At 56.6% G+C, this 16688-nt stretch overlaps 2 protein-coding genes across 5 annotated transcripts in view; both read left to right on the forward strand.

Annotated features, from left to right (window-relative positions):
- The window catches only part of LOC128151031 (arf-GAP with SH3 domain, ANK repeat and PH domain-containing protein 2-like), a 30401-nt gene extending 19165 nt beyond the window's left edge, over positions 1 to 11236 (forward strand). Inside the window, 10 exon segments of the mRNA XM_052808423.1 lie at positions 1697 to 1874; positions 2764 to 2849; positions 3189 to 3304; positions 5105 to 5172; positions 6212 to 6319; positions 6454 to 6658; positions 7341 to 7517; positions 9589 to 9734; positions 10464 to 10590; positions 10827 to 11236. Coding sequence (XP_052664383.1) covers positions 1697 to 1874; positions 2764 to 2849; positions 3189 to 3304; positions 5105 to 5172; positions 6212 to 6319; positions 6454 to 6658; positions 7341 to 7517; positions 9589 to 9734; positions 10464 to 10590; positions 10827 to 11236 — 1621 coding nt within the window.
- A 948-nt stretch (positions 11237 to 12184) lies between these two features.
- Positions 12185 to 16684, forward strand: LOC128143989 (CMP-N-acetylneuraminate-beta-galactosamide-alpha-2,3-sialyltransferase 2-like). 4 transcript variants are annotated; one of them, XM_052792174.1, is made up of 8 exons: positions 12185 to 12318; positions 13144 to 13348; positions 14331 to 14597; positions 14899 to 15089; positions 15362 to 15541; positions 15974 to 16019; positions 16212 to 16331; positions 16433 to 16684. In XM_052792174.1, the coding sequence occupies exons 3-8, from the start codon at positions 14343 to 14345 to the stop codon at positions 16598 to 16600; spliced, it is 960 nt and encodes a 319-aa protein (XP_052648134.1). In that variant the 5' UTR covers positions 12185 to 12318; positions 13144 to 13348; positions 14331 to 14342; the 3' UTR covers positions 16601 to 16684. The 4 variants fall into 4 exon arrangements, with proteins under 4 accessions (XP_052648134.1, XP_052648145.1, XP_052648164.1 ...); XM_052792185.1 differs by having other exon boundaries at positions 13148 to 13348; XM_052792204.1 differs by having other exon boundaries at positions 13272 to 13348.
- The last annotated feature ends 4 nt before the right edge of the window (positions 16685 to 16688 follow it).

Here is a 16688-nt window from a genome sequence, read left to right on the forward strand (position 1 = left end):
TTCAGAAGCAATTTCACCAAACCCAGCAGGAAAAGTTTGATAAAGGAGAGAAAAGTGAAGAAGAACCAGCAGGACAGCTCAAGGATTGGCCATGAGGTCAGGACAAGGATTGAGGAATTGGTGCTGGAAAGGGAAAAGCAAGACAAGAAACATAAAAAACCAAGCAGAGCTGCCAAGCAGGACAGCCCTGGCTGCACATCAGCGGGGCACAGAAGGGCGGGAGGGTGGAGTGGGGCAGGGGACAGGGACTTGCACGGTGCAGAGCAGTTCACTGTGTCCAGTGGCTGGGGCCTAGGGTTGGTGGGATCAGTGTGGACATTGAGCAAGTATCTGCTGAGGATGCAGGAACCCCCTGTCCTTCATCCCGGAGCGCCCCAGCCTCTAGGCTCTGCAGAGGACAGGGGAGAGCTGGGGTGGCATGGCTGGTACCAGTGATATCTGGGGGCTTCTCCAGGCTTAGTGCCATAAACCTGGCATGCAGCAGAGCTCTTGGGGGAAACATATAGTTGGGGAGCTTATTGTCAGTGGCTAAGGGGACTTTCAGGAGGCTGGAGAGCAGGCAGAAGAGGCATGATTATGTTCCATTACAGGCATGTAAGTCCTGACTAGGGCACCTACCCTGCAATGAATAGCTGGGTAAGGAACTGCACTTGGCAGGGAGAGAGCAGCATTGATCTGGGAGAGCTAGAAAATAGAACTGGAACAGCATGGTCAAGATTTAAGTTGCCAGATCCACCCTTTTGCTTGGATGCTGGGGAAACTGAAACTGCATGAAATGAATAATTCAGCTCTTCCTCAATGGCCTTTTTTGTTTGGAGCACTCCTTTGCCCCCAGGGCACCTGCAGCCACCCCAGATCCTGTGGCCGGCCGCTGCTTCTGCTGTTCTTGACCTCTCCAGGGGAGAATCCTAGCTTACTCAGCCAGTCCTTGTCTGGGAGCTGTTCCTGACCCATAGATACTCTCAGCCAGTTCATGCCATGTGGTGTTTCCCAGTCTTTGAGACTTCTGCTCGTTCCCCTAATTCCCACCATCAGGCAGCTGAGCCCAGTAATGAACTGTGAGGGCAGAGGGGTCTGAAAGGCAAAGGATGGGTCAGGGCTAGGGAGGCAGGGAAGGGAGAAGAGAGCAGAAAACACCACCAGGACTGTACATAAATCCCCAGTGCACCCCTCAGCGTCTCCCACCTGGGAAGGGTGCAGGAGTCAGGGCTCCTCATCCCTGAGCAGGTGTGATGGAGGAGGTTCTGGAAAGCAATGAGTGCCTGGGAGAGGGAGGGAAGCACCGGCCCTTCCCCATCCCTCCCAGCACAAGACTTGGGGTGTTGGATGAAGGCAGTGGGATCCCCGCTGGAAGGAAAGACAGGGAGCTGGTTCTGGCTCCCCATGGTGGGTGCAGGGGTCCTCGCCACCAGCACTCGCAGGGCTTGCTCGCACTTTAAATGCATGTTGTTCAATTATGTTACTGCAAGAGAGGAAGCTTTAAGAAAACCACAGTGTTTTGTAAGAGTTACTATGAATGCTGCTGCAGAGGAGTTTGGGGAATGTGACAGAGAGAGGAGTGGTGCTAAACTGCCTAGCAGGTCTGAAGGAGGGAGAGGGAAGGTGGCTGGGACAGTGGGAGAGGAGGAGGGTGGCCCTGGGATGCTCACTGTATCACTCTGTGGCCCCTAACTCTCATTTGGCTGGTCTCTGCCAGGGCCTTTCGGAAAAATTTCATCATTTCCAAGTATGTCAGGAAGAAATATGCCAAGAGGAGCCCTGCTGCTCAGTGCTCCAGCCTCCCAGAAGCCGTGAAGGACAAGGACATATTTTCTTTGCTCCAAGCGTATGCAGAGAACATGGATTTGAGTGAGCCTGTGTTGGCACCTCTGCAGGTACTGCCACTTGTTCTGTAGGCCCATATGGCAAAGAGCTTTGCTGTCGCCTGTCCATAAGGGTCCCTGTGCCCAGGAGGGGACAGAATTTTCTGATGAAGAAGGTGCTTTCTGTGGGCAGGGTGAGGAACATTATGGCAGAGGGAGGTTTTCTGGCTGCAACCCCACAGCCCACCTCGTGCTGGTACAGGTGGGGAGGGGCAGAAGTCATAACCACAAGCCCAAGGCTTTCAAAAGGCCAGTTTGTAGCTGAGATTTACTTGTAAACTTCTGAGCGGATTTCCTCAGGACATCCAAGTCTCATTGTAGGCTGAAAGATCAGGGCAGCATTTTTTCCTGCAAAATTGCAGCGTGGGTCCTTGCTTTAAGTGCAAGAAGAGAGCACAGCCCTATCCCTCGGAACTGCAGGCACACCACTGTGCCACCCCCTTTGCGGGCAAGGATGCCAGTGGGAATCCTCCAGAGTAAAAGCAAAAGAGCAAAATGCTGCAGTGAGCAAGAAGCACCATCAGTATGGGATGTCTTGGGACAAAATGGCAAGCAAGAAGCAGCTCCGCGGGGAGCAGCCATTGCATAGCCCGGGTCTCTGGTGAGATTGTGGATTCAGCAAAGTTCAGCCACTGGCCTGGGGAGAAAAGTCACCTTTGGTTGCCTCAGTTTCTAAATGCGAAAAGGGGATGATTGATTCTTCTTCATGAAGCCATGAGCCATGGCTCTATGCATGTTAACTACGTTCTCACCAGCCTTGGTGTGCTCTGAAGAGACAGTCAAACCTGTTCCTCAGGGTTTTTAAATGTGTAAGGACAGTCCCTAAAGGTCAGTGCTCCTATCTGCAGTGGTGGTGCAGACAGGCACAGTCTCATCCTTGCTGTATTTTTCTTCGTTACAGGAATCTGGGGAGAGCATTCTCCACCTGGCAGTGCTGTTGTCTGATTGTACCTCTTTGCATATCATTGATTTTCTTGTCCAGAACAGGTAAGCTCATGACACCCAGTCAGCTTGTGATGGCTAAGCTGTGCTAGTGAAAGGTGCGAGACTGATGATCTTCTCCAAAATGCTCCCCAAAAAGAGAAGAATCAGCAGGGCAGGCTTCCCAGCAAATCTGCCTTGGGCTGAGCTTGGAGTAACTACCCCTAGATCAGAGGGGCCTTGGGTTCCCTCATCTCCTCTGAGTTGAGGTGTGATGGTGGTGGTGGCCACCTCTTTGGGTGAGGTGGGAATAAGGACATGTGTGCCAGCACCAGGCAGTGTTTGCTGTGGTTAGGGCCAGCAGCTCTTCCCAGGGGTGCTGACATTATCCACCCTCTGCTGCAGCGGGAGCCTGGCAAAGCGGACAGCAGAGGGGAACATGCCGCTTCACTACTGCTGCTCTCACAACAAACCCGAGTGTGCCAAACTGCTGTTGAAGGCCAAAGCCAACATCACCATCAGTGAGTAGCTGTGGGATCCCCCACCCTGTGCACACACAGATTGTCTTCTCAGCTCTTCTCTGGAAACACCTCCTTAGCCTTGCTACAGTACTCAGCAGTGCTTTTCTGTGGCTGAGGAGAGGTGGGTTGATGACAGCATTGTATGGGGACCCTGCCCACAGGGTGACAGCCTCAGCCCCAGGCTCTTCTCCACATGTCCAGTGAGGTGTCCTGCTCTGACACTGCTCTTGGTTGATTCTCCATGCTCAGCAGTGTTCACAAGCTGGTTTGGGGTGCACATGGCCCTTCACAAGTGGGGTGACCACATCTCACAGGTTCCTGCTCTTGACAGCCTGGGTCCAAAGTGGTGGCTTTGCTCTCCAGCTTGGAGCAGGGGATGCTCCTCTGCTCCCTAGGGACGAACCAGCTTGCTCGGGGTACTCCTGACCCGATTCACTTGTCCCTCTCCCAGGTAGACAAGGCCTGCCTGCTACTGGCAGCTCTGTGGTGGGACTGCACTGGGGTGGGCTCACTGAGCTGCCAGTGCTCAGCAAGGCATACACTGCCTGAGCTGGTCTTCCACATGCAGTGCATGCACAGCAGGAGCCAAAACAGGCACTTAACTCATTTTCAAAACCAATACTGCAATGCTGGACAGCCAGCAGGAGGGCTGCGGAAGTGCTAGTCCAGAGACAGTGTGTGCTGGTGCTCTGGAGCTCAGATTACAGGTCCAACTATTTATACTCTGCCCATGAATCTCCTCTTCACAACACAGAAGTGAGCTTTAAAACTAGGATCCTGGGTGAAATGAGAGGGCACAAATGTTTCCACCATCAGGTGTTAGCTGAGCTGGTAGGTGCATTGAGCCTTGCCACCTGGGATGTTCCGGAGATGCTCCCATTTCCTGCTCCAGGCAGCATGGTGGCAGCCCCTCAGAAGGCAAAGAGACCGCAGCGGGGTGGCAGGAGCTGGGTGCACGTCCCCCAGTCACACTGTGATGTGGCAGCCAAATTTCTCACTTCCTCGGCCATGCTGAGTGCAGCCATGCCTGGCCTGTCTTTACTGACTACCACTGGTACCTCAAGCATCTTGAGTCCACAGAGCAGACCCTGCCGCTGATACGGGGACGGTCTGTGGTCCCTCAGGGTGCAGACCTCTTGCTGTTCCTTTCTCCCACCCTCCCCCTTCCCCAGAGTCCCCCCAGCCCACCTCTCCCCAGCCAAACTTGTGCTGCAGCTCTGCAAGAAGGGGTTTTGCAGAACTTGTGGAGTTATAGCAACACCATCACAGACCTCCCAGGAGTGGAAGGGGTTTTAGTTTAAAGTCAAACTGAAGTAAAATGGTTGTCGCTTGTTCACACTTGTACCCACACCCCTGCTTGCAAGCACTGGCACCTGGGTGTCTGGGCAGTCTGTGTGTCCACCAGGCGTCACGACACGCATACCAGGTCTGTCCAAAGCTCCCTGCAGTGACACAGAGGACAAGGGGTGCCAGCTATGGAGTCCTCCTCTGGTTTTGTAGCCTTTAGGCTCTGGTAGTAACTGAGCTTTTCTGTCCCTCTATCCTGTCCCATCTCTGTGAGTCATCAGGATTTACTAGTGCTCCTTTCTCTCCTTATCTGGGTGTCTCAGCTCCTGCCCTTTTCTTCATCTTCCCACCACCATCCCTTACTGGCCTGAACCTTTGTTTTGGTCTGGGTTTAGGCTGTCCCTTCTTTTAGGCTTATTTGCCCCCAGATGCCCTGAACGCAGCACTGCTCTGCAATTCACAGAGCACAGCATGGGCTTGTGGTGTTCAAGGTTGCTGTTTCCCCCCTCACAGCTAACGAAGCGGGAGAGACGGCCCTGGATGTTGCCAGGAGGATGAAACATCCCCTGTGTGAAGAGCTGGTAAGACACTGTGTCTCATCACCTCTCTGGTTTTGGGACACATCCTGGCAGCAGAGAGTGGCGGGGGACCCGCACCATGCGGAGGTGCCCTGCAGGGCCACCTGCACCCCTCAGCATGTCCAGTGTCAGTGTGGGATGCAGAGGAGGGTGTGGAGGGGCCCAGCAGGTGCTGGCCCTGTTGGCGTGGGGTCCCTCAGGGCAGAGCAGTTTGGGACAGGCAAGGCAAGGGGTCACGCTCTGCCTGGGCAGGAGGACCTGGAGCTGTACTGAGGCTGCATGGGGTGAGTGCATCTCCTCAGCAAGTCCAAGTCTTGCTTCTGCCATGTCCTGATTTGTGTGTTTGGAGACCTTTGCAAAACCCCCTCACACCTGAGAAGCACCACTTGCAGCTTGCAGAAGTTGCCCTGATGGATGGGTGCTTGGAGATGGGGCCAGCAGCTGCCTGTGGGGGTATTAGGGCAGGACAGGGTGTTACGGATGCACTCATAACCAAATCCAACAGGTGTTAAAACTCAGATTTATTCTTCAGTAAAAAGTTAGTTAGAAGTCCGGTAACATTTTATAAACCACAGGCTCAATGATGTAAAGAGAATTAATACTACACAGTCGACTCAAGAATCCCCAAGATTTAAAGTGATGGCTCAAAATGCGCATATCACTCACCTAAAAGCTGAGGGCTCTCTCCCTCGAGGATTTACCTCGGATGGTGCCCCGACCTGAGGGGGTGTCCCCAGCTGTAGACCCACTGCTCCGAGGAGGACTGATTCCAACATGTCCTCCGGCGGGACCCCGTTTATACCCCTGTCGAATCTGACCTGTGGTCATTTAATCCCTATTGGCCAAGAAGGTCACCTCAGTGTACCTGGCGCGTCTCGATTGGCCAGTTCAGATTTCAACCTGCGGCCTCCAGGGTTTAGGGTTTTTTTTTCTTCCCCTTCTCCCTGCCTGGAGAAGTTTCGTTTCCTGCTGGCTGGATGGGGGGGGAAGTGTACTGCCACACAGGGCTGATGGGTCTTCAGGGAGGCCCTCTGTACCCCAGCTGCTGCAGGCCCAGAGCAATCAGTTCAACCCCCATGTCCATGTGGAGTATGAGTGGTGGCTGGGCCAAGATGACGTGTATGAAAGTGATGAAGACCTGGATGAGAAGGTGAGGTCCTGACAGGCTCTGGCTTGGGGCCACACGTGCTGCCACTGCCCCCACTCCCACTGCGCTGGAGCAGGCACTCCTGTACCTGCCCAGCCGTACCTGCTCTGTCTAACCCACAAATATCCCTTTCCTAGCTGGGTCCTGTGAAGAGGGGGTCTGCCCGTCCCCAGGGCTGCTACCAACCCCCTGCTGCTGCCCCCAAGCAAGAGGCAGCAGGGGCAGTGCCCTGGGATGGGTGGCCGGACACCTGCCCCCCACCAGCTGCCCACCTCCGCAGCCTGGATGTGCCTCTGGCCCCCTCCTACATGCCTCCATTCCTACCCCAGCAGGCAAAGCCAGGTGAGACCCTGCAACGGGGTGCTGCAAGGGGCTGGTTGGGTGAGATGCTGCTGCTGTAGCCTGGCTCCATTGGCAGAGGGTGGTCTGGGAGGGAGCTGGGCCCTTGATGGGGTGTGAGGAGTTGTCTGGTGCCCTAGGGCACCCTTTGGTCCTCTGATCCTTGAGGGACCAAGGCTGGCTTTTGTTAGCTGGTCTGTCCTAGCACTGATCCCTGCTTTGAAGAGCAGCACAACGTATGCTCGCCCTTGGAGCTCCTGCGCTGGTGCCATTAGGATGCACTGTCCCTTCCCAAATGTTCCTGCTGTTGGGAGAGGCAGAGGAGCATGTCTTTAGAGACAGGGCTGGGAAGACAAAGCTGCTGGCAGAAACAGCAGCAGCATCGCAGTTCTGCTCCTTAGCAAGACCGGCTCCCACTGTCCTTGCCCAGTCTTCCCATGGTGTCTCCCACCTCCAAGAATCCACCCTGCTTTCTGGGAGGCTCACCAAGTCCTGCCTGACTTCCCCTATGCCAGTCCCAGCTCTGTTTCGAACCTGATGCATTTCTCAAGTCAGACCTGCCAGCAGAGGAAAGAAAATCCCTGTCCATGCATTTGTGCCCATTCTCCCCGGGAGCTTCACCCCAAGAGCCCTGCTCAGTGCCAGCTTGCTGCTGACCCCTGATCCGTTCTTGCTCTGTGTTTAGCTCTCCAGGGGGCATATCCACCCTTCCTTACCAGCTCATTCATCTTTGCCAAGGACACAAGAAGCAGGAGGAGCCCACCCCTGCCTCTGAGCATCAAGCACAAGCGCACATCCTCAGAGCCAGTGCCTTGGGTACCGCTCAGCTCTGAGCAGCCCAGCCCAACCAGCCTGGCTTCATGTAATGAAAGGACAGGTTCAGGAGGGGCAAGGAGCCAGACCACGCTGGTGGGAAGGACCTGCTGGAGGTCTGCAGTCCAGCAGCCGCACTAGGTCAGGTTGTCTGTGGTTTTGGCCAAGCCTTGTTTGTGGATCAGGTCCACGAGGCCTCTTGCTTGGACGTGGGGCTGGGACAGCTGTGGGACCTGCAGAACTGGATGGCATGCCCACAGCTGAGCATGAGCGGTGCTCCCCACACTCTAGCTGTCAGACACCAGTGCCTCCTGGGCAGGGTTATTCTGGTGTTTGCTGGGCTGTTGGAGATGCTGAATTCAGAGAAGGGAATGACCCCATCCCTGTCTTTCAGGCAGTGGATTTGTTTCCATGGGTGTCCCATGGCAGAAAGATGCCCCCCTCTCCATACCCAGACAGGGTGACAGGCTGGGGGCTGAGGCAGTGGCTTGCACAACAAAACCATTTGACAAACGGGTGAGTGCTGCCAGGAGCAGCCCTGGGTGCTCCAGGGTGGAGGTCTGGCCAGCTGGAGCCTTCCAGGTGCCTCTAGGAACCAGCCTCATCCCAGCAGAGCTCAGCAGCATGGGGAGCATGGGGGGTTGGAGGGTGCCAAGTGCATGACCCATGGCAGATGCTTCCTTCCCCTGGTGCTGGCAGCTCTTGGGGCGCCTTGGAGCTGCACAGCAGATCTCCCACCTCCTGGTAACACACACTTCTCATCTCAGCCTCTGCTCTATGTTCTTCTGCTTCCTGGCGATGTCCCCTTCCCCTGCTGCCCCCTCCACCCCCCTCCCCTTTCCAGCTCCCAGACTGATGGGGTGCTGTATTGGTTTTGCGTGGTAAGGTTTTGGTAGTGGGGGGGGTTACAGGGGTGGCTTCTGTAAGAAGCTGCTGGAAGCTTCCCCTGTGTTCAAGAGAGACCATACCAGCCGGCTCTAAGACGGACCCGCTGCCGGCCAAGGCCGAGCCAAACAGTGATAGTGGTAACGCCTCTGTGATAACATTTTTAAGAAGGAAAAAAGTTGGGACGGAGGTATTTGGCAGCCGGAGAGAGGAGTGAGAACATGTAAGAGAAACAACCCTGCGGACACCAAGGTCAGTGAAGAAGGAGGGGGAGGAGATGCTCCAGGCGCCGGAGCAGAGATCCCCCTGCAGCCCGTGGTGAAGACCATGGTGAGGCAGGCTGTCCCCCTGCAGTCCATGGAGGTCCACGGTGGAGCAGATATCCACCTGCAGCCCGTGGAGGACCCCACGCCGGAGCAGATAGGTTCCCGAAGGAGGCTGTGACCCAGTGGGAACCCCGCGCTGGAGCAGGCTCCTGGCAGGACCTGCGGATCTGTGGAGAGAGGAGCCCACGGAGCAGGTTTTCTGGCAGGACTTGTGACCCCATGGGGGACCCACGCTGGAGCAGTCTGTGCCTGAAGGACTGCACACCGTGGAACAGACCCATGCTGGAGCAGTTCGTGAAGAACTGCAGCCCGTGGGAAGGACCCACGTTGGAGAAGTTTGTGGAGGACTGTCTCTCGTGGGTGGGACCCCACGCTGGAGCAGGGGAAGAGTGTGATGAGTCCTCCCCCTGAGGAGGATGAAGCGGCAGAAAATAACGTGTGATGAACTGACCGTAAACCCCATCCCCGTCCCCTGTGCCGCTGGGGGGTTGGTAGAGAATCCGGGAGTGAAGTTGTGCCTGGGAAGAAGGGAGGGGTGGAGGGAAGGTGTTCTGAGATTTGGTTTTATTTCTCATTACCCTACTCCAGTTGATTTGTAATAAATTGAGTTAATTTTCCCCAAACTGAGTCTGTTTTGCCCGTGATGGTAATTGGTGAGTGATCTCTCCTGTCCTTATCTTGACCCACAAGCTCTTTGTTATATTTTCTCTCCCCTGTCCAGCTGAGAAGGAGGGGGAGTGACAGAACAGCTCTGGTGGGCACCTGGCATCCAGCCAGGGTTAACCCATCACAGGTGCTTGTTGCCCACACTGTACCATGGAGGAGGACCATGCTGCACGACAGTGGTGGTTGCTGTTGTCTACCCATGATGAAAGGTGGGAGGAGATGACCAGCCTGATGGTGTCATAGGTGCCCTGAAAGCCACGGATCCCCTCTGCACACATGGCCCCAGCAAAGTGGGACAGCCTGGCCCACACCGATCCCTCCAGGAGCCAAATCCATGTTCTGGCCGTGCCTGGGATGTCCCACCTCTTCTTCCTTGGAGGAGCAGTTTGGTAGGTGGCCAGTGGCCAGGATCAGCTCAGCTCGGCTTCCCACATCTGCCCATATTTATCAACTTTGGTTTTGAACTGAGCTGGCATCGTCCCCAGAAACTTCTCTTCCCAGCACTTCTGCTGTGACTCCCTGGCATTGACATCTCCCTGCTAAGTGCTGGGAACACTACCAAAATCCCCATAAGACTCCACTGCCTTTTGAGGGAAGCCTGGTTTATGTATTTGGGTTGTTGGCAGGTCAGGGTGCAGCTTTGGACACAGACAAGGGTGCAGTGTCCACACTGGCCCTGCCTCTCTGTGCTCCAGGGGACCCCCTTCTCCCCAAGGACACTGTGAAGAGGCAGAGCCCTTTCATTAGGGGGACCTTGCTTGGGTTGCTTGGTCCTGAGGTTGGGCTGAGCAGCACTGCTGACTCCTTGCACAGACCTGCCCTGAGAGAACCGGGACCTCAGACAGTGCAACTGCACATGCTGCAGTCCTGGGGCAGAAGAGCAGGTGCCTCTCGAAGGATGCTCCAGCAGAAGGAGGTGTCTTGTGGATCCCTGTCCCAGCTAAACTCCCAGCAGGTGACCTGCTACCTCTGCCCTCCCTCTGCACAGGAAACGTCCCAGTCTCTCATCCTTGGTCCCCACATCTTTGCCAGGGGCTTTGGGATCAAGACAGTAGAGCTATTTTAGTTTGTGTCTCATGAAGCGGAGGAGACCTGATGATGCTCTCTCCTGCTTGCAGAACAGGCTGCTACTCTGCAGGGTCCGCACTCTCTATGACTGCAATGCTGACCGGGAAGATGAGCTGACTTTCCGTGCAGGCGAGATCATTGTGGTGTCTGAAAAGGAGGACAGCAACTGGTGGGTGAGTGAACCTGCATATGGTGACCGGCACTGGGATGTGCATGATCGCTCCTCATCCATCTCCTGCCTCTGTCCCATGACTGTCACACCCATTGTCATCTCCTGCTCTGCATCTGTCTCTCCATCTTCCATCTTTTCCTTGGCAATCAAAGGCAGCTGTTATGGGGCCAGTTCCTCATTCCCCTTAACACCCCTGTGCTACGCTCACTGATCCTTTTCCTTCCTTTCTCCCCACAAAGAGGGTGGATTGAAGGACAGCCTCACAGACAAGTTGTCTTCCCTGCTTCATTCGTTCATGTGCTCAATGAGCAGGAGCTGCTTCAATTCAGGAAGGAAGATCTGATCAGCTGCTTATTCCCCAAGCTCCTGTCTGCACCAAGGGCCCCAAGGATGAGCAGGCTGGGAGTGCCACCTCACCCAGTGCTGCCTCCCTCATGTCTGCTGCCACAGCATCCCTGTCCCTCCAGCCCACTCCTCCCACGGGCTGCCAGCAGTGCCAGGCTGTCCCAGAGGATCCCTTGGCCAGCCAAAGGGAGAGAACACGACAACCTACATACTCCACAGATGTGCTCCTGCCCCAGCCACATCCCCATGCAGGAAACAACCCTGGCCCATTCTGTTGCCAAATGCCTGGCTCCTGCCTTGCCCTGACCATGCTGCCTGTCCTGTGGTACTCTGTGCTCTGCTGGTGCTAATGGAAACAATGGTAGAGTGGAGCAGCACTGCACCCTGTGGGGCTCTGGAGCTGCAAGTGGAGCCATACTGGCATGCAAACCTGTGGGAAAGGGGCTTCTGCTAACGGCTGAGCATGCTGGGAGCCTGGAAATACAAATGGGTACTGTGGAGCCAGCACCACCTTGAGCCTGTGCCGTCCCTAATTCCTCCCACCCAGGTTTCACTGTTTGTACTCCAGCAAATGTGCTCTGTGGCAGCTCAGGGCATTGCTCCTTCGGTGCCTGGCCCCCCAGCAATGGTGGAGAGGCCCGCCACCAATAAACACTGTCTCTTTGGTGCTCTGTATTTCACAGGACTGTTCTACTTTGAGTTTCTAGATCCTTTCTCTTCGCTGCTCTCCCTCAGGCACCAAACCTCTTTGCAGGCATCAGAGCAAAGAGGGCTGACCTCCCCTTGGATAAAAATCACTCACAATTCAGCTTGCATGGCTTTTCTCCACTGACTGTGTTTTTCCAGTTGCCAAGGCACATTTCACAGCCTTCCTCTGTCCTCTCTGAGACAAAATACCATCCAGGTGAGCAAAAGAAACCAGCTGGTGAGGTGCTGGATGCATGATGCTGTTGAGACCTCCATGTTGCTGGTGTCATTGTTGGCAGAAGTTGAGCCATCCCAGCAGGACCCATAGGGGCAGGAGGGTAGTTCCACCCCAGGCAGCTTCTCCCACCCTCAGAGGAACATTTTAATGATGAATTTCCTGATTGAGCCCTGGGAACACGGCCACGGCATCCGGCTCCCGAAGGACCGGTGACTGCTGCAGTGCTGGGCTGTGTGGGAGGGCCGTGCTGGGACGCCAGGGTGGTGGGCACTGCCGGAGGAGGGATGGCAGTCCTGACCTCACTGTGCCACTCACTGTGAGGCTCTGTTCTCCCCCACGTCATGGTGCAACACTTCCTCTTCCCGTGGTGGTTGTTGCAGTTTGCAACGAGCACTGGTGAGGCCACTGAGCCCAGGAGCGTCATCTTTGCCTGGCCCTGCTCAGTGGCACTTCCGAAGACAAGGTGAGGGGCGTCGGGGACAGCTGGCTGGGGACCAGGGGGTTGCGACACCATAAGGGCCTATTTCCTGGCTGCGGGGCTGGGGTGCTTCTGGCAGTGTGCCCTTGGGGCTGAGCGGGGATGGGGCCAGGTCTGTGGCCACTGGGTGCAGGCTGATGCAGTGTCTGCATGGCTGCAGTGTGGTGGCTTGTGGCTGATGGTGCTGGGCTGTGGAACCCCAAGGCAAGGGCACCTCTGGGCACAGGGACTGGGTGGGGGGTGTTTCAGCTGCTGTGGGGATGTGGGTGCAGGTGGAGAGGTCCTGTCCGTTGTGCAGGGGCTGCACATGGGCACAGGCAGGGAGATGGGGCTGCTCAACCCTGCCTGTCAGGAGCTCTGCCCTCCCCACCGATGGGCAACTGCAAAAAAACTTCACGAAATATTCACTGTGCTGCCTGAGACCCCTGGCTCTGGGCTTAATGGAGCTGCTGGTGCCAGCCATGCAGCCGCCAGCCAGCTCGTTCCCCCTCCATGGGCTGTGGCTTAATAACCCCTGAGGCTCCCTGAGTGCACAAACCAGCCCAGAGGACTCCTGGCTCCCGGCCCAGCCGCCAGGTCAGATGGGTGCTCTTTGCCTCCAGCACAGCAAACACTAGTCACTGCTGCAGGAGGGCAAAAGACTAAGTCATGAGGATCTGCGGCCGCCAGCAGAGAGAGCGTCAGGAGCCTTCAAGGTCCCCTTGAGCCTCTGGGGCAAAGAGCCAGCAATTCATGGCCACTTCCTGCTTGGGAGCACCCACATCTGCGTTTCCGGCATGCTGGTGGTGGCTTGTTTGTGCTTCCCTTCAGGAAGAGGTGACAGTTCATTCACTTTTTGAAAGGGCAGGCTTGCAGTGGAGTGTGACCTGCTGCAGCCACCTGGGATCATCCAAACCGCCCCCCCACATCTCCCATCTCTGCTCTGCTTGGACCCCCAGGAGCAGCAGTTTTGCTGTCATGTGTGTAGCCTGTGGGTCACATTTGAGTGCAGCTGGTTGTTTACCACAGTGAGCAGGTATGTCTGTGCTGCAGGAGCCGCAGAAAATGGTTAATGTGGAGAAATGAAGCCGGTGCTGACCCACGGCCCCATGTCAGCACCTGGGGGACTGGGAGAAGCACAGAGTGCTCCTGTGAGGACAGGAGGGTTTTTTGCTGCTTCAGCTCTCCCAGTACACAGTACTCCCCCCACCACGCAAAATCTGCTGCAGTAGATTCTGACCCTGGGATGAAGGGTATCCTTGCATCCCTGTTCCTCACGCTCACCTTGGCCCATGGGAGCCAGGTCCTGAGAGGCTAAGCACTTCATGAACACCCTGAGGACAAGAAAACCCTTTTCACTCTGATTTTAGGTTTACTTGACTGCTTGTAGACGGAGAACAGAACTCTCATTTAAATATGGGTATTTAAGAAAGGTTCATGCACATAGATAGCAGTTACTACCTCCTGCGCCTTCCTCCTGGCAATGATTCAGTGCCCTTGAAGCTGCAAAACCCCAGGGCCGCTGCGGGGGGAGCATCTCACCTGCGTGGGCTTGGCAGTGGCAGAGAGGCCAAGGGGCTCCTGTGCCCAGCGGCTGCTCCACAGGCTGGCGTGTGTAGGGAGGAGGCAGCAGGGCTCGCTGCCAGCAGAGGAGCTGCTTTGTGGGCCAGTGGCTGCCACTCAGGAGGGTAGCTGGAGTTTGGCAATGATGCTTCGCCACTTGTTCGCTGATCAGTTTGCAGATCCTAAAAGTGTTGTGGGCAGAGAGCAGCGCCTCGTACAGCACGTGCTGCCAGCCAGCCCTGCCTGGACCTAAGTAACTGCAGCAGTGCCAGAAGCACAACACAGCCATAAAGCCACTGAACAGTTTGAAAATGAAATACATATCAGGCTATATTTCAGGTCCCTGCAGGGTTGGTGAGCAGCCAAAGGGTGTTCCAGGAGGCTGGGCAGGGAGGGTGGGTGGAAAGGGGTCCTGTGGTGCCACTGCCACTGGTCCCTGTGACATCTCGCTGCAGGTTGCATGAGGGATGCTGTGCCAGAGGCGCACGCATGTGGTGCTGGCCCTGTGCCTGCTGCTGGTTCTGTGGCAATGTTTCCGAGCCCCCACAGATGGCCTCAGCCCCTTCCCTTGGGCTCTCTCCCGCCTCAATGCCCCTGCTGCCTGCTGCACTCCTGGTACCAACAGCTCTGCATGGTTCAACTCCCGCTACAACACAGCCGTGGGGCCTCTGCTGACGGGCGCAGCCCACGAACTCTCCTCCGATGTGGTTCAGTGGTGGCTGGTAAGTGAGGGCATGGGCAGAAATGCAGGGTTCTTCCCAGGCTCTCTGAATCTGTTTGCGGTGGGGCAGGGCCAAGGTCAAGTCAGGCAGATGCGATGGGGGATTAAAGGGGTGCAGGGACCCCAGCTCACCACCCTCCCCACCTCTCTGGGCTGTCCCACACCCTTTTCCTAATATCCCACTGGGGTTTTCTGTGCCTTTCCCAGGGCTCTGCTGGGAGGAGTGGGGCTCCGTTCCCCCTTTGGGGGTACTGGTGGGGGGGGGTGGCTGATGCTGCCTGTCACTGCCCTTGCTCCCCCAGACGCTGCAGGGTCCCCAGAGTGGCACCCAGCTCCAGGCCATAATTCAGCAGCTCTTCACTGTCCTCCGGGCCCCGATCAGCAGTGTGTGGGACCCATCTTGCTGCAGGACTTGTGCGGTGGTGGGGAACTCGGGGCAGCTAAAGGGGTCTGGCCACGGGCTACAGATCGATGCCCATGACTGGGTGCTGAGGTGGGTGACCTGAAAGGGCTTGGCCCCTCCCTGTCTTCTCGGTGTGCCCCAGCTACCCTGTGAAATCCACCAACCCAGGCCCTGCGATGGCGGGGGGGGCCCTGCTCCCTGGAGACCCCCACCCTGGGGCATGCACTGGCCCTGTGTTGCCCATGGTCCCTCTTTGCTGCTGGCAAGGGTGACCTGGTGTCCCTGCCCAGTGGGACCAGCAGCCTGGGACTGGCACAGCGTGCACCTTCATTTCGGGATGTGCCTTCCTGCTATCCCCCTAGGATGAACAGAGCAAAGATCGCTGGCTTTGAACTGGATGTTGGCATGAGAACCACCCATCACTTCATGTACCCAGAGAGTGCAGTGGACCTCGGGCCCGGCGTCCACCTCGTTCTTGTCCCCTTCAAGCCACTAGACCTGCAGTGGGTGGCCAGCGCCTTCTCTACCGGAGAGCTCATGCAGTGCGTCAGCATCTCTTGTGCTGGAGACCCTGGAGATAGCCCAGGGTGGTCCTGGGGACCCTGGTGCCTCACTGAGGCCCTGGCACCACAGTCCTGGTGGAACGAAGGGCTCCTGGGCGAGGGTCCTGGCATTCATCTGCACTTAAGTTTGGGGAAGTGGGCACTGAGCCGTCCCTGCAGGGCTTGGGCATCCTGGAGTCCCATAATGCCCATGGGTGGGATGGTGGCTGTCCCCGCTGTGGGGCCATAGGCTTGATGTGTCCCTTCCCAGAGCCAGGCCAGGGGATGCTGCTGGGCCAGCCCAAGGGGCTGGGGGTGCCTTGGGGCCAGGTGCTGGCGGACAAACCACCCTCTGCAAACCAGCCACCTCCAAAGGAGACACCCTGGCAGCGGGAGTGCCCCTTGCTCACTGCTGTCCTCTGGCTTTTGCAGCACATATGTGAGAGTGAAACAGTTCATCAAAGCTGACAGAAACAAGGTAAGGGCTTGGTGGGCTCCAGCTCCTCCTGGGCAGGCAGGGCTCCTCTGGGTAGAGACTGGGCTTGTTTTTCAGCAAGATGTGGGCAGAGCTGGCGAATGAGAGGGCTGATGGCTGTGCTGGTGGGGGGGGGGCTGGCTGTCCCATTCGCAGCATGGTGAGCAGCTGGTGGCTCCTCTGCTCCCCACTCAGGTGCTGATCCTGAGCCCAGCTTTCCTCAAGTACATCCATGACAACTGGACACAGCACCATGGGCGGTACCCCTCCACCGGCTTCACAGCCCTGCTCTTTGCCTTGCATGCCTGCCAGCAGGTGAGCATGGCCAGGTGCTGCGGCCGTACCACCGCTGCACTGCTTGTCCATGCGTTCCCAGGCCGACCGCACAGCAATGGCTCTTGCTGGTGTGTGCGCAGGTCTCCGTGTTTGGCTTTGGCGCAGACAGTGAAGGGAACTGGCACCACTACTGGGAGAAAAACCGCTGGTCTGGAGCCTTTCGCAGGACGAGGGTCCACGACGCTGACATCGAATTCAGTATCATTGAGAGATTGGCAGCTGAAGGCAGGATTTTATTCTACAAATGATGCATTTCCAAGAAACTGAAGCCAGGCTGTTAGCACAGAAGCTGGCAGCCCCCTGCACTGCCAGCAGCTGCCTTGGCTCTTTAGCTTG

The sequence above is a fragment of the Harpia harpyja genome, chromosome 1 (genome assembly GCF_026419915.1).
Source record: "Harpia harpyja isolate bHarHar1 chromosome 1, bHarHar1 primary haplotype, whole genome shotgun sequence".
In the NCBI taxonomy this organism is placed as follows: Eukaryota; Metazoa; Chordata; class Aves; order Accipitriformes; family Accipitridae; genus Harpia; species Harpia harpyja.